The sequence below is a fragment of the Nicotiana sylvestris genome, chromosome 1 (assembly GCF_000393655.2).
Source record: "Nicotiana sylvestris chromosome 1, ASM39365v2, whole genome shotgun sequence".
NCBI lineage: Eukaryota > Viridiplantae > Streptophyta > Magnoliopsida > Solanales > Solanaceae > Nicotiana > Nicotiana sylvestris.
The window spans coordinates 165,592,087-165,606,401 of NC_091057.1; the positions used below are offsets into that span (position 1 = coordinate 165,592,087).

Consider the following 14,315-nt stretch of genomic DNA (forward strand, 5'->3'; position numbering starts at 1 on the left):
TTTGTCTATTAATGCAATTAACTAACAACTTAAACCTAAAAGTGCAAATTTAAACCTAAAAATGTAATGCATGAAATTTGAACATTTTAGGGTATTTCTCATGATTTTTAAAATATTAATTATATACCAAAATGTAACTAAATGCAAACAATTACCAAACAATTACTATAAATTCCTAAAAAATAAACACTTAAAAGAAAATTCATTTGTGACTTTTGTAGCAATATTATTATTCGGGCAAAAATCAGGTGCTCACAATAAATACTATAGATTATTCCGCACAAAATTATGAGATTCATAATCTTATTATGAGTGGACTAACTTATATTCGCCCTTGATATATTTGCCATTCGTCTGATTTTAGTCCCATATGAACTATGAGTTTATGAAGTGTGGTTTTAATAATAATTTTTAAAATAAAAAAACTATCTAAAAACCACATCCAGATACTCGCAAATATTGAATTAAAATTGTGCTACAATATCCGACGTTCAGATTTCAAGGGGATGATAAATTCCAAGGGGTTGATAGAAAACCTGTTTTAACGTGTATCTGTACTTGTCTAAAACCTCAAGAAGCTCCGGTGCTATTACCCCCGACATTTTTCTCTCTTTTTTGTCCTTATTTTTAAATTAACCCCTATATTCAAACACTGAACCACTATTATTGCCTGTTTGGATTAATCAACGTTGCCACAATGTCGACGGAGGCTCCATATTCCGCCGCCGCCGCCCAGCATCGCCGCGCTCAATTCAGGCAACCAATCTCCGACGCAAAACGGCACCGTTCAATCTTCGAACTACCGCCGAACTTCTTTGAATCCTGCCGCCTCCTCGAATCTCCATCAGCGTCGCCACTCTACCTAATCGAACCACTCGAAAGTCTCTCAGTCAAAACCCTAGACGACGTATCCATTGATGACGAATCCAAAAAGGATGCGCAGAACATGGAGAGTTCGACTAATAATAGGAATAACGCGAAACAGAGGTGGTCCTGCAATACTTGTAAAGCGGTGTTTGAGTCTCTCCATGACCAGCGCTCTCACTTCAAATCCGATATTCATCGACTAAACGTACTAATTTTCTTTCGTCTCTCTTTTATTGAAATTATGTTTTTTCATAAATTTTATATATTATCATGCTGGATTGAAATGGGCCTGTATAGAGCGGAATGGATATATAGGACTATTTGAGCTGATCTCAAATGATATGGAACTGAGGCATAGTTGATTGATATTTTTAATCTGTCTTCATAGGATAACGCTAATTAGGTGTGAGGTTTCTTGTAAGGTGAAGTGTGAGGATTTTGTAATTGACAAACTTAAAATAAGAAGTTTAATTGATTGCTTTTTTTGTGCCTTATTCTTGAAGTTGAGCATTGATGTGAATTAGCACCTTGCGACCTATAGGACTGATACAGATATTGATTTTATCTTTATAATCGAATTCAAAGTATTCTTTTTGTTTTTTGGTTAGGCACAACTTATTGCTAGTAGTTGATACTTAATCTTTTCCTTTTATCCTCAAATTAATTTTTATATTCTTTTCTGATTACCAAAGACAGTAATAAGTGATATATAAAGAGGGAACTTTTAGAGATGTACTCTCAAAAACTAAATGCTTACCCTCAAGAAAGCACAAGATAATGATCTTGTAACAGAACTCTTTTTACGGTATTTTGGTTTAGTTAACAGAACGCTTTTTACGGTATCCCTTTGGAACTAGCAACTTTTAGACAATATCCCAATACTTGTACTTTTTAACTTTTGAAATGAGATAATCTAGGCTTATGATGTATCGCTAGTAGAATTTAGGAGCTGGGGTTATGGGAATTGGTTTCAATATGTTCAGCAAAAGAATACCTTTATTTTATGAAGTAAGTCGAAAGAATGTTTTATCTATTAATACTTCATCTAATACAATAAGGTGAATGTTGCATGACTTTGATATCTGAAATTACTCTAGAAAACAGCTTCAGATTCTTCGATATGACCTTGCTTATAAAGGTTTACAAAATAAAATCATTCGTTCCACATGACCAGAGTGGCAATTGAAACAGATTGCTGTGCTAGAACTTTACAAGCAAAGGATATTCATCATTGCACTAGAAGCACTTCAAATTAGCTTTTGTTTCTGAAATTGTCACTTGGTTAATCTGCCTCTAAAGCTTCCAATCTGCATCCTCTCCCTCTTCTCCGGTGCTACAAAAAGGAAAATATAATTTCCAGCTTTTTGTCAATATCTTTGTTCCTGAAGGTGCTGATACCATTAAAGTGGTTGTTCGTATTTTCGTTATAGTAATTTATTGTCAGTACTGATATCAGATAAAGCTAAGCATTGCTGGGAGAGACACTATAAAGGAGGAAGACTTTGATGAGATGAAATCTGATTCCCTATGTAAGGATTATGATTTATCAAGTATTTCTGGATCAGATGATGAAGATGATGACAAAGAATCTGGTCGGTCAAATGATCTGCAGCGAAGAATAGTTGGAGATATTAAGAATAAAATATTTTTAAAATTGCATGATGGGGAGATCCTTTCAATGTGGAAGTGTCTACTCCTGAATGAGTCAGAGAACATTTTGTTTGAGAACAAGAAGACGCTTGCTGCAGATGATATCAGGAATAAGATTCACTTGACAGAAAGTGAAGTGACTGAGAAGTTGAAATATCTGATACATGAACCAAGGGATAATACCCGTTTGAGGATCATGTTGCTTGCAAGAGGTGGGCATTTTGCAGGCTGTGTTTTTGATGGTACTGCAGTTGTGGCACATAAGACATTCCACAGGTTAGAGTTTTTGTTGTATTAAAAAGGGGGATGTTTCTTTTATACAATTATTTTCGTGCCAAAACAACTAGTTCGAAGAATATCTTTTACAAGATATTGAGATGAAATATCTTTTACAAGATATTGAAATGAACATTTCTTTTTGTTGCAATGATCTTTGTCCCTACTACGCTAATCAAGTTTTTCTTATATCTTGTGAGAATCTGTTGATTATTTACTCTGAATAGTAGATGAGAAAATTTCAAATCGTTCTCTGGTATAGTTTCTGTTTAACCATTTGATCCCTGCATAGTGCATCAATAAAGAGTCCACGCTCTGTAGTTATTGGACGCCTAATTCTGTTGACTACTTCACAAAAAATGTGTATCCTCTAGATTCCGAGGGTAAAGAAATAATCAAATACAACAACAACAACAACCCAGTAAAATCCCACAAGTGGGGTCTGGGAGGATAGAGTGTACGCAGACCTTACCCCTACCTCCGGAGGGGTAAAGAGGCTGTTTCCGAAAGACCCTCGGCTCGAGAAGAAGAAAAATAAACAATAGACAATAGACAATAGATCAGTAACAGCAATAGAAGATAAAAAAATAGTAACAACATCATAAAAAATAGAAAAATAGATGTAAAAGCAATAACAATAAACATCAATAATCAAGTATTGTCTGCAATTGAAAAACCTTTTGGAGCAAAAAAATTAAATAAACAAAACATAGTTTGTATAACCATGCGCCAAATACGAGCTTCACAAAGTTGCTTAAATTTACAGGTAGAAAGACAAATTACAAACCATAGCTTCTAGCATCCTCCACAATGAGAATGAATGTAACTAAATGGGATATGAGTGTTGTATCTGTCTATCCTTGCCTTATTCCTTTAGTCAAAAAGTATCAGATTGTGGATACAACTTCCTTATTATTTTTTCTTTCGAGAAGGTCATGGTTCATGTCTATTTTCTCCTCCCCACATGTACTTACTGTTATTTCTTAATTATTAATAAATCTTTAGCATATCCTTGTTAAACTTCTGTTTTTTTTTTATTAAAAAGATTTCTACAGCATTCTATTCACAGCAGCAAACTGAGTCAGTTCCCTCTTTTGGTTCTCTATATAGTTGGTCACTTTGCTTGCATGTGGCAAATCTCTCTCTTACAGCAAGGAGTCCTATTTTAAAGGTCCTCTTTGCTTTCCTTTAGAATTTCGAGATTTAAGGTTTGTTGTCTCTTGGAACTAGTGTCCATTCTCTTGGCTGCATTCCTAACTTGTCTTGTTACGTATTTCAGTGCTGCTATCGTCGTTTTCTACCTTGGCTTTAAGAGTCAGGTTCTTTTGTTTTTTCTTTTTCCGTGCTCCCTTGAGGCTTGAGAGTAGCCACTGTCACATACTGCTTAAATTCTAGGCAAAAATACATTGTCTATATTGTTCTTGAACTGGAGCTTACTCTGCTTTTTAAATGGTAATGTCTTAGCTACTATTCCTGCATCCCTTCTGAGAGAATGTGGCTAACTTATACTACTTTACCTTTCTTTTAGGTATGTTATACGAGCTAAGGCTGGAAAGAAACAGTCATCAAAAGATGCAAGTGGCAAGATTGCGCACTCTGCTGGAGCATCAATTCGTCGGCATAATGAACTTGCTCTTAAAAAGGTAAAGGGATTGATGTTTACATAAGAGAGATTCTGTTGCAGTATGATCCGTGCCCTACTCAGTGTGACTTGCCAAATTACGCTTATTTCTTAATAGTAACAAAAGCATTCCCTTCCAAGCAGGTGTGCCAACATCTTTTCTTGCCTTTTTAAATGTTAATCATGAAATTTATTCCTTTTTTCCTCCTTTTCTTTTTTCTTCTGGTGGCAATGGGTTGAGCTTTTCAAATAACACTCTCGGTTAAATTGGCCCTTAATAACGTTGATGTATTATCCATGCTATGATTTCTGCTTTCTATGCATTTGTTTCTTTTTAATTTTTAGTTTAGTTTTATGTTTCTGATTATTTCTACTGGGTATTTTCTTGAGTGATACTTCAAACTTTCATTTCTGACACATCGTCTCATGATAAGAAGTTCATCTTGGTTTCCTTTAAAGCGGGAGCTTTTAGAGGGCTCGAGTGCTTCTACCTTATTGATTTTACTACTTGAAGTGGCTCTCTCTCTGATTTAAAAAAAAAAAACAAAAGGAGGGGGTTTATTTGGCTGTCATATTGAACATAGAGCAGAGGCACTATGGAGTAGGAAAGCTGAATTATTTTTAGCTGGGTTAACATCATATTTTGTGATGATAATTTTGCTGTTTGATAACCAGGAAATCCAAGATTTGCTCACATCATGGAAGCCTTACTTTGCTGTTTCGTCCTGTATCTTCATATGTGCTCCCTCTGACAACCGCCAACTGTTTTTTGATGGAGATCGACCATATTTTGTCTGTCAGCCTAATGTTATTAGAAATATTCCTTTGACTGTCCGAAGACCTACCTACAAGGAAGCTCGACGAATATATGGCTTGTTGACTCAAGTATCCTTTGAAGTAAATGAGCGAATTGCACCTGATTGTGAAGATGCGTCACTATTAAGTGCAAGTGGTCCGAGCAGCAAGTCTAATGAGTCCATGGAGGTTTTGAAGGAAAATTTGGAGACTAGGGAAATTACCAAAGCATGTTCTAGTGTTACGCCATCTCGCGATGCCATCATATCAAGTGACAGTGATAGTGATAATGACACAATTGGTACGTCCACTCCTTTACATGAAGCAGCAAAGTGCGGGGATTCTGAAAAGGTTTTGGAACTTCTAGAACAGGGTATGGATCCTTGCCTCAAAGACGAGAGAGGGAGAACTCCGTATGTGCTTGCAACTGAAAAAGAAATGAGAAACACATTTAGGCGCTTCATGGCATCAAACGTTGACAAGTGGGATTGGCATGCTGCTAAGGTGCCTAGCGCATTGACTAAAGAAATGGAGGAAACACAAGCTGCTAAACAGGTAACTTCTTCATATTTTAGGGGGTGACAAATCGCCGGTGTAATTTTCTGCCGAGGTTCCTATATTTAAGGATGTTAACATAATATTCTTGAAGAGGATCCTATATTTAGGACATAGGACTATATAGGAAATTGATTTAGATGCCGTCGTTATTACTTTTGTTGCTTCTGCAGATGCTCTATCTGATGTTTTCAATCTCTGAGTCCGGGTTGGGGGATTTGAATTAGAAAGTTCAAGCGATTATTAACTCTTTCAGAAATGTTTGTGAAGATTGTAAGATTGTTTCTCATTTAGGATGTGTAAAACAGTGTTATTAGGCGTGTATCAAAAATGGATTAATACACTTTATTTGAACGCTCTATAATATTGGTCACTTTCTCTTCTTAATATGTCAAGGAAGGCAGTTAATGTTATGAGCTTCTCCATCATTTAAAAAGTACTGTATTAGGCACATTGCAAATATAGATGAATCAAAGTGCACTTGATTGTTCCTAATGACACTGTAATATGTTTTTGAATAAGCCAATCAGTGAAAATATGTTTTGTGCTGCATTGTGCCTATCTAATATGTACAATTGTATTTCTCTCTCCCCAGGCAGAGAAAGACGCTAAGAAGAAAGCTAGGGCAAAGGAGTTGAAGAAATTGCGGAAAGCAAAGCAAAAAAAGGCTCAGGTGATGTATATTTTATTTTCCTAGTAGTTTATGAATCCGAACAATAGGAGAATAATTGTTGGTTCATCTTCTTGCTTTAGTCGAATTGCATGGCATGAATTAAGAAGCAAAGTTCTAGAGTTGTTCTTTTTGGTTGTCAAGAAATTTTCTCTTCTACGTTCATCAAATGTGTCTTTTCCTTCTTTTTTGTTCTCCCTCTGATGATGACAAAAAGAGTAACTGTAAGCAGCCTAGAAGTCTCATTTGCCTCTTAAGCACCCACACACGGGCTAATTTGTTTATTCTCGTATTATCTCTCTCTATCTCGCATCATTCTGACATTAGTTTTGCAGGCTGAGGCTGCTCTAGTCCAAACTGCTCCATCTGAATCTGGGAGAGGAATGCTTGCTGCTTCAGCTCTTAAAGGATATTCTCATTCTAGTCTTTCAGCAAAAATATCAAAAGAGGTCATAGAACATATTTCTGCCGTATTCTTGTTATGCGCTTATAACTGCTCGAATGGGAATTGGTCTTGGAAGTGCTGATCTCTGATATGTTTTCTTTGTTTTGCCAATCAGGAGGAATTAAGGAGAGCTCAAGATGCTGAAAGGGAAAAAAGAGCAGCTGCAGCTGAGAGAAGAGCAGCTGCTGCGGCAGCCCTCAAAGCTCAAGGCACTGGCTCAGTTTCTGCTCCAAGTGGCTCGGCAACTGACATTCTATGTTCTTGCTGTTACGGGTCATTGGCTGGCAAGGTTCCCTTTCACAGATATAATTACAAGTATTGCAGCAGCGCATGCATGCACGTGCACAAAGAGATCCTTGAGGACGGATAAGGGAAATTTCTATGTTGGACTTCATCATCTGAGTTCAATCTGTCCCCTCCACTTTGCTTTCTACCCATATTACAGGGTGCAGGGGCTGGGGATGAGAGGATGGTCTTCTATTATGATTCTTCAGAAGAAACACACAGCAATCACCTCAGAGATAACAACTGCGACATCCCCGTTCTTATTATTACTATTCTTTTCCGGGAAGGTAGGGATCCCTGATAGGGATGGTAAATGAAGGATTTCGTGAGGATTTTAAACCTATAGAATGTAAAGGAGGAGCTCTTATCGTTGCGGTCGCCACTCAATCTTCCGCGATCACTTCAAGTACAAAATGTTTTTGGAAATATTACCAATTTTGTTTTTTTGCTTTGTGTGAATGATCCATGTCTTCGTTTTAGCCTTAGAATAGCTTTATTTGTCTTAGTGACATTTTGCTATGTTTCGTTCCAATAGACATTAAGTAGTGTCCGTGTAAACGGGAACAGTACTTTTATTGACTCTGCAATGAACTCTTTATAAATTGAGTTCTAATCTTTGCAACTGGCAAGATCTGTGGTCTCAATAAAGTACCCTGCTCGAGGATCTTGTCTTAATGGATAGTACTAAAATAGAATACAATTTTCTGAAGCTAATTTATTTCTTTTGTTGAAAAAATTTAGATGCGGGTGGAACTTCACTTACATTTCTTCTGGGAGGACTATGCTCTAATTTTAACGTGATTATCAAATGGAAAATATTCATTATTAACAGGCAAGGAACAGATTAATGGTTTAGATGAAAATAAGCCACCAACCACCATCCTTTCTGAGCTTTGAGAAGGGAAATTTTCGTTCCTATACCATATAGGAAGCTATATTACCAAATATGTTCATAATTTGCATATTACCCTTCATGCTAATAGTATTTCTACAAAATATAGATAATTCATTAAATAAGGAATCATTGTAGCTGTAGGCTTCCTTATTTAGGCACGCTAAAATTGGGGGATTAAATATTCTTCCAGATCTTCCACAACGCAAATCACGCTCATTAATCTTCTTCGTCAGTTTCGTTTCAAATTTAGCGTCTTTGCTTTCTCAATACACTGTGTTTCAAACTTTTTTCTGATTTTACAAATCAAAAACGACTAAATCTTCTACAATTCTTCTACATCAAACGCAATTGTGTCCAAATTTCAGTAATACAAAGCAAAGGAAAAGAGAACATCAATTCCACTATTGACAGCCATTAAAAAACTTTGAAGCTTTGAATTCAAATTTGAATTTTTTCAAAAATCATTATTTGTTTGGATTGGGTGTTGTTGCAAATAATTGGGAATATGGTTTGGAGTTTATATCTCAATTTTGAGGGGTTTTGGTGAAGATTAGACTTGGTTTTGGCTGAATTTCGGATTGAAACTCGAAGAAGAAGAATAAGAAGACATGACATACATTATATTGCAGAAATTGTAGAAAAATTGTAGATAAATTGTATTCTGTTGTTTATTTATTTTTCTTTTATTCATTTAACTATTGTATGAAAGTTGAACAACATTGTATAAAAATTATATTTAAGTGGTATTATATTGTAGTTGTATATAACTTAGTAGAAATAATGTACGAAAATTGTAGATAATTTGTAGATAAGTTGTATAATATATAATTAGTTGTATGAAAATTATTTTTACTATGTATAAATCAGATACAAAATATATAAAAGACATATTGTATAAATTTTGTATAAAATTTGTATGTAAGTTTTATGTTATTGTAGTTGTATTTCACTAGGTGGAAATAATGTGTGAAAGTTGTAGAAAATTGTAGATAAGTTGTATTCCTCTATAACGGGAGATGTTGGCATATCAAGTAACTTTAGTGTTCCAGACGAACATGCGTGAGCACGTGATTTTTGCCTCACATGAATTATTCCTACAGAATTCCAAAAAAAATTAGATTTTCTCTTTTAATCATTTGTTATTCTAGGAATTGTTGTAGAATTTTTCTGATTGTTTACATTTTCGTGTGCATGTTTAATCTTATTTAATTCATAAAAAATACAAAAATACATCGCATTTGCATTTAAGATTTAATTTTACATATTTTAGATTAATTAGTAAATTATTTTGTTTTATAAAAATGGAAAATCACAAAAAAAAATATAATAATTCATTTTTTGCATTGCTTAATTTTTAGCGATGAATTTTGGTAGTTTTCCCTTAATTGGGTATTTAATTAGTTGTTGTAATTATTATTTAGAGTTAATTAATTTAATGTGGTAGGATAGTTTGGTTTAAGATTTAATTTGGGTTTTGATTTTCAATTTGGAAAAAGGAAAATAATTTTTGAAATTGAAGAAATTGAAAGAAAAGGAAAAGAAATTGAAAAACTTGATTTTTAGGCCTAATACATGAAATTCACCCAGGCCCAAGTCTTTATTCCCCACTTACCCGTCCAAACACAGTCAAAATTGGCCCAAACCCATGTGATACCTGACCAGACCAAGCCCAGATCCGCCCCAACCCGATCCAAATTCCGCTCAGAACCAAATGACCCCGTTTCCATCATTTTCAATCTGAACCATTGATTTCCCTTTAATGCAACGGTTGGGAACTAGGGTCTATTTTAGTATAAAAGTGTCCGAACACTGCCCCCCCCCCCAACTCATCTCCTTCGTCTCTTTCACTTTCAGAACACTCCCCTAACCCTAAAGCGCCGCCCTAAAATTCCACCATCTCAGGCCGGCGGCGCCACCCCCAAGTTGTCCCAAATCAACATCACGGAATCCCTATTGTTCCCTCTCTCCCAATCTCTAATTGTTTGCCTTCGAATCACCCTGGTTTCTTCCGAATCTTGAATCTGAGTTCAAGCCCTAAAAGCTAAAATCAAATATGTGCATGCAAGGTTATCTCTTCGAAGTTTCCTGAGTGTTCAAGGCTAGGTTTATCACAGAATAATGATATTCACTTGTTCTTTGAAAAGAACAGGCGATTGACATTATTTTGGGTTAAATCAGAATGTCTCCAGTGATCTCGAGTTTAATTGGTGAGTTTTTCTTTGTTTTTTTGTTCGTTCTTGTTGTTTTACCTCTTATTCTTCTTCTTTTCTTCTCCGTTTATTTGAGTTTATCTTCTGACCGAAATTCTTGGTCGTATTTATTCCCGTTCATTTTTTTAGTTTTTCTTTTCAATCTTTAAAAGCTGCGCTTGATTTTGTTTGTTCACTCGTTTAGTTTTAGGTTTAAACTTTTGATTTTTGCCTTGTTATTTTAGTATCTTAGTTTAGTTTATGTTTATTTCAATTGGTTAGCTTAGTTAATTCTGTATTAATCAGTCAATTAGTGTAGGTTTTAGTTTTCGAAATCCTTAAGTTCTTCCGTCTGTTTGTTTACTAATTTGATTTAGTTTATCAATGCTGCTTGGGCTTTGAGGCCGGTTTGGACCTCACCTCAAGGGGGTTGTTTGGTTTCTTGGGTCGGATCTGAGCCCAGGTCTGGTTGATCTATTGGGTCAATTCGACCCATTTGGTTTCCTAAGGTAAAAACAGAGGGTCTGGGGGTTAATTTAGGAAATCTAAGTTGGGGAATCTGATGTAACTAACTTGGGAAGCTTCCTAGAAGCTGGCCTTTGGGACTATTTTGAAAACTGATTTTTTAAGCTAAGGGTATTTGAGCAAAAATGGAAATATCAAAAGGTTTAAAGTGCAATAATTGAATTCATTTTAGGCTGCCCTAACACCTTGCATATAAAGACATCCTTTTCTTCAAGCTCAAGGTAGAATTTAGAGACTGAAAATCCCAAAAATCTGAAGCGGTTGAGTCTAAAGAAGAATTCCGGAATAACACTAAACCTCACGGCATTTCTTTAGAAAAATTGTTTAAATTCTGCTTGGCTTCTAGTGTTCTTTGATTTCATTGTTTAGCTGAGCATTTTCTGAAAATTTCAAAACCTTGCACTTGGTTAAAATAGCTTGAGTTTTGGGTTCTGAAGCTTGGTTTTGAGCTGCTATTAGAAATCTATTTCATTGTTGTTTTCTTGCTGGGTTACTGTTGCTGCTCTTTACTGCTTCTTCACTTCTTGGTTTCCTTTTTCATTTCCAAGTATCATTCTGCCCTTTGGTAAATCTGTAGAGTGTGAATGTACAATTGAGCATGGACATAATGGAAGATTCATGCTATTCGACTTTTGTTTCTCTGTTATTTCGTTTCACTCATGTGTTGTGTTTGTTTAATTATGTGAGAATCCTATTAGTTTTCTATGTAGTATAAGGTGTGTATTTAATCTTTTGTTTGGTTCTGTTGAAATTTCTGAGTACTGAACTTTAGAATAGTTGACATACCAAGTTCTGTCTGTTGCTTGTATTGAGGTTTTGATTCAAGGCTTAAAGCTCGGCATGGTTGTTTATAATTTGGTATGGGAGTTTGGATAGGGTAAAAGGGGTTTGGATAATGCTGCTTGTATTGGATTCAGGAAAAAATAATTTTGTTTGAAACATAGTCCATTGATTTCAGGAATTTATAACTTATTACTATCCCTACTTATGTAATGAGCACTCTGAACCTTTCGAAAGGACTTTCAAAAAAAATGAAGTTAAGTTTGATTTTGGCTTTGAGAATTTCTCAGTTTTATTTTAGTTCTCTACATGAGTTTGCTTTAGGAAATTTCGAGCCGTGTGGTATTGTCTAAGTATGTTGAGTTGAAATCAGAATACAGCAGGAGAATCGATCCGTGAATCTTGATATTAATGAGAAATCATTTGTGTAAAGGTTTTGTTATCATATTATGAATCAATTTTCCAGTATAGGATATATGTTGGTACTCAATTGTGCCTCATGTTGTGATTGAGTTCGTCTGTATTTGGCTCAGATTTAAAGGTTTGCCTTATAAAATTGTAATGTTTGTCCAAGTACTGGTGTTGAAACGTTAAACTGGGCCAACTGTGTTGGCCCAGTGGTGCTAAACCTCTTCATTAGCGATTGCCTTCTCGATTTGGGCTTCGTATTTAGCCCAATTGTGTTGGTGTGCTTACCAAAGGAAGTGGCGATGGGCAATTAGGACTCGTCGCTGGCCTGGGCCTTCTCAACAAACTGAGTTTTGGGTTTCATTCATCACCTAGTTGACCATTCAGTAATTCAAGTTTAGCCATTAGCCTAAAAATAAATTAGAAGTTTCCTTTAGCCTTTAATAAATTAATTAGGTTCATTAATTAGTGGAGGTGAGCCGTATTAGATAACACAAATAGTTTATGGCCCTTCAAAGCTTAGTTTGAGTTTCCCTTTAAATCAGAATCGAGGTGCGCCGTGCCAAATAAAATCTCAAAAAATGCATGGCCCTCGCTTAATTACTATTTTAATCCTTAGAAATTGAGGCATGCCATTTAATGGAATTTCCATGACCCTCGCAAATTTGAAAGTACGTATTTGCTTTAGGCGCGCTATTTTTAAAAAATATTTTCCTAAACTCGGGTGTGCATTTCATGTGACCCAAATCCAAATCTCAACAACGTTAAATAAAATATGTCGCGGACTGTGGGTGCATTTCATGTGGCAAGGTTCAAAGACGTGTTTTAAATAATGTTGAATCTTCCTAAAAATAATTTAAAAGCGGCTAACAAGTTAAAAGTATACCATAGGCTAAAATATGTATTAAAATCAGATAGTAGGCCAATTGTAATAGTTTAAGCGACCGTTCTAGAACCACGGAATCCGGGGGTGCCTAACACCTTCCCTCGGGTTAACAGAATTCCTTATTCAGAATTTCTGGTTCGCAGACTTCAAAAGGAAAGTCGAAACTTCCTCGATTTGGGATTTAAAATAAATCGGTGACTTGGGACACCAGAAAACAAACCATCCCAAGTGGCGACCCTGAATAAAAATGAATAAATAATCCTATTTCGAATAATGTCACTTAAAGTGGAAAAACTCCCTTATACCCCATCGGGTGTGTAAAAAGGAGGTGTGACAGCTCTGACGACTTTGCTGGGGATCGAACCCAGAATCTCTGGTTCAGGGTTCAAGAATTCGAGCTTAGAATAGTTGTTATGATTGGCTTTACCTTTTATCTGATTTTCCTACACGTTTGAGCTTAATGTGCTAAATATTTTTACCGCTTTGATATTTTGTGAATTGTATATAAACTGCTACGAAACCCTTCCTCTCTCTGAGTCTTCTAAATCATGGAGAAGGGTGCACTTCGTGTGACTTCTCTTCTGTCTAGAGTCTTATCCCATTTTAGAATGAGGTTCGGACAAGTTGCTAAGCCGGTGAAGCTTCTGTATTCCCGGTATGCTGCCCCCCGACTCGAGTTGTCCGCTCGGGTAAGCCAGGTCTAAAACAATAAACCCAGGTTTAAACCTAGTATAACAAAGCCTCATGCCGGATCCCTAGTAGGAACGTTTGTTTGCATCACGTGCATTTGACTTAGGAGGCTCAACACATGGGTTGGGTCTGTCTAGGACAGGTGTACCTGAAATGAAAAGACCATCCTGATGCATTCTACTTGCTACTAGTGAATTTATTTGCTTCGGATTTGCATGTTGACCGGCTTGTGGATAATAGAAGAAATTGGGAAAAGAAAATAACAGTGTGAAGGCTCACATAGAGATAGTTACTTGTTTTGAAAATCAGTGTCCAAAATATACCGAAACTCTGCCAAAATTTTGAAAAAGAAAAGAAAAGAAAGAGGAAGTTTTGTCTTTAAAATTAGTTGGTTTTCATTTTTGTCACATCTGCCCGAACTACACCAGTTTGATTCTCACCGGATGTGGGATACGTAGGCAACCCCCATCGGGTCCAACTCCTCTTTTGCAATAATAGCCCAAAAACAACAAAATTTTATTTTTTGTCACAAATAAGCAGGGTGATGCCATTCTTGTTTAAAATAAGCCGAATGTCCCCAAAAGGGCGCCGGAAGGCTGGTTTTACAAGAATAACCACCTTTGGTTATTTTTTTATTTTTTGACCAGTTAGCAGACACAGCCTTAAAATCTTCTTCAAGTGCTGAAAAGTCGTATCTGCAAAATCGAGTTTTATTTTTTTTAAGTAAAATTTTGAAAAAATGGTGTTATTCTTTTGGGTCAAAATGAGTTATTAAATC

The 14,315-nt window shown here is 35.8% G+C and overlaps 1 protein-coding gene across 1 annotated transcript; it reads left to right on the forward strand.

The window, feature by feature from the left end:
• The first annotated feature begins 525 nt into the window (after nucleotides 1–525).
• Nucleotides 526–7,793, forward strand: LOC104221397 (uncharacterized). Its single transcript, XM_009772461.2, has 7 exons — nucleotides 526–1,072; nucleotides 2,324–2,793; nucleotides 4,322–4,436; nucleotides 5,090–5,764; nucleotides 6,360–6,437; nucleotides 6,770–6,883; nucleotides 6,995–7,793. Exons 1-7 carry the CDS (start codon nucleotides 698–700, stop codon nucleotides 7,247–7,249), a joined length of 2,082 nt encoding a protein of 693 aa, XP_009770763.2. The 5' UTR covers nucleotides 526–697; the 3' UTR covers nucleotides 7,250–7,793.
• The last annotated feature ends 6,522 nt before the right edge of the window (nucleotides 7,794–14,315 follow it).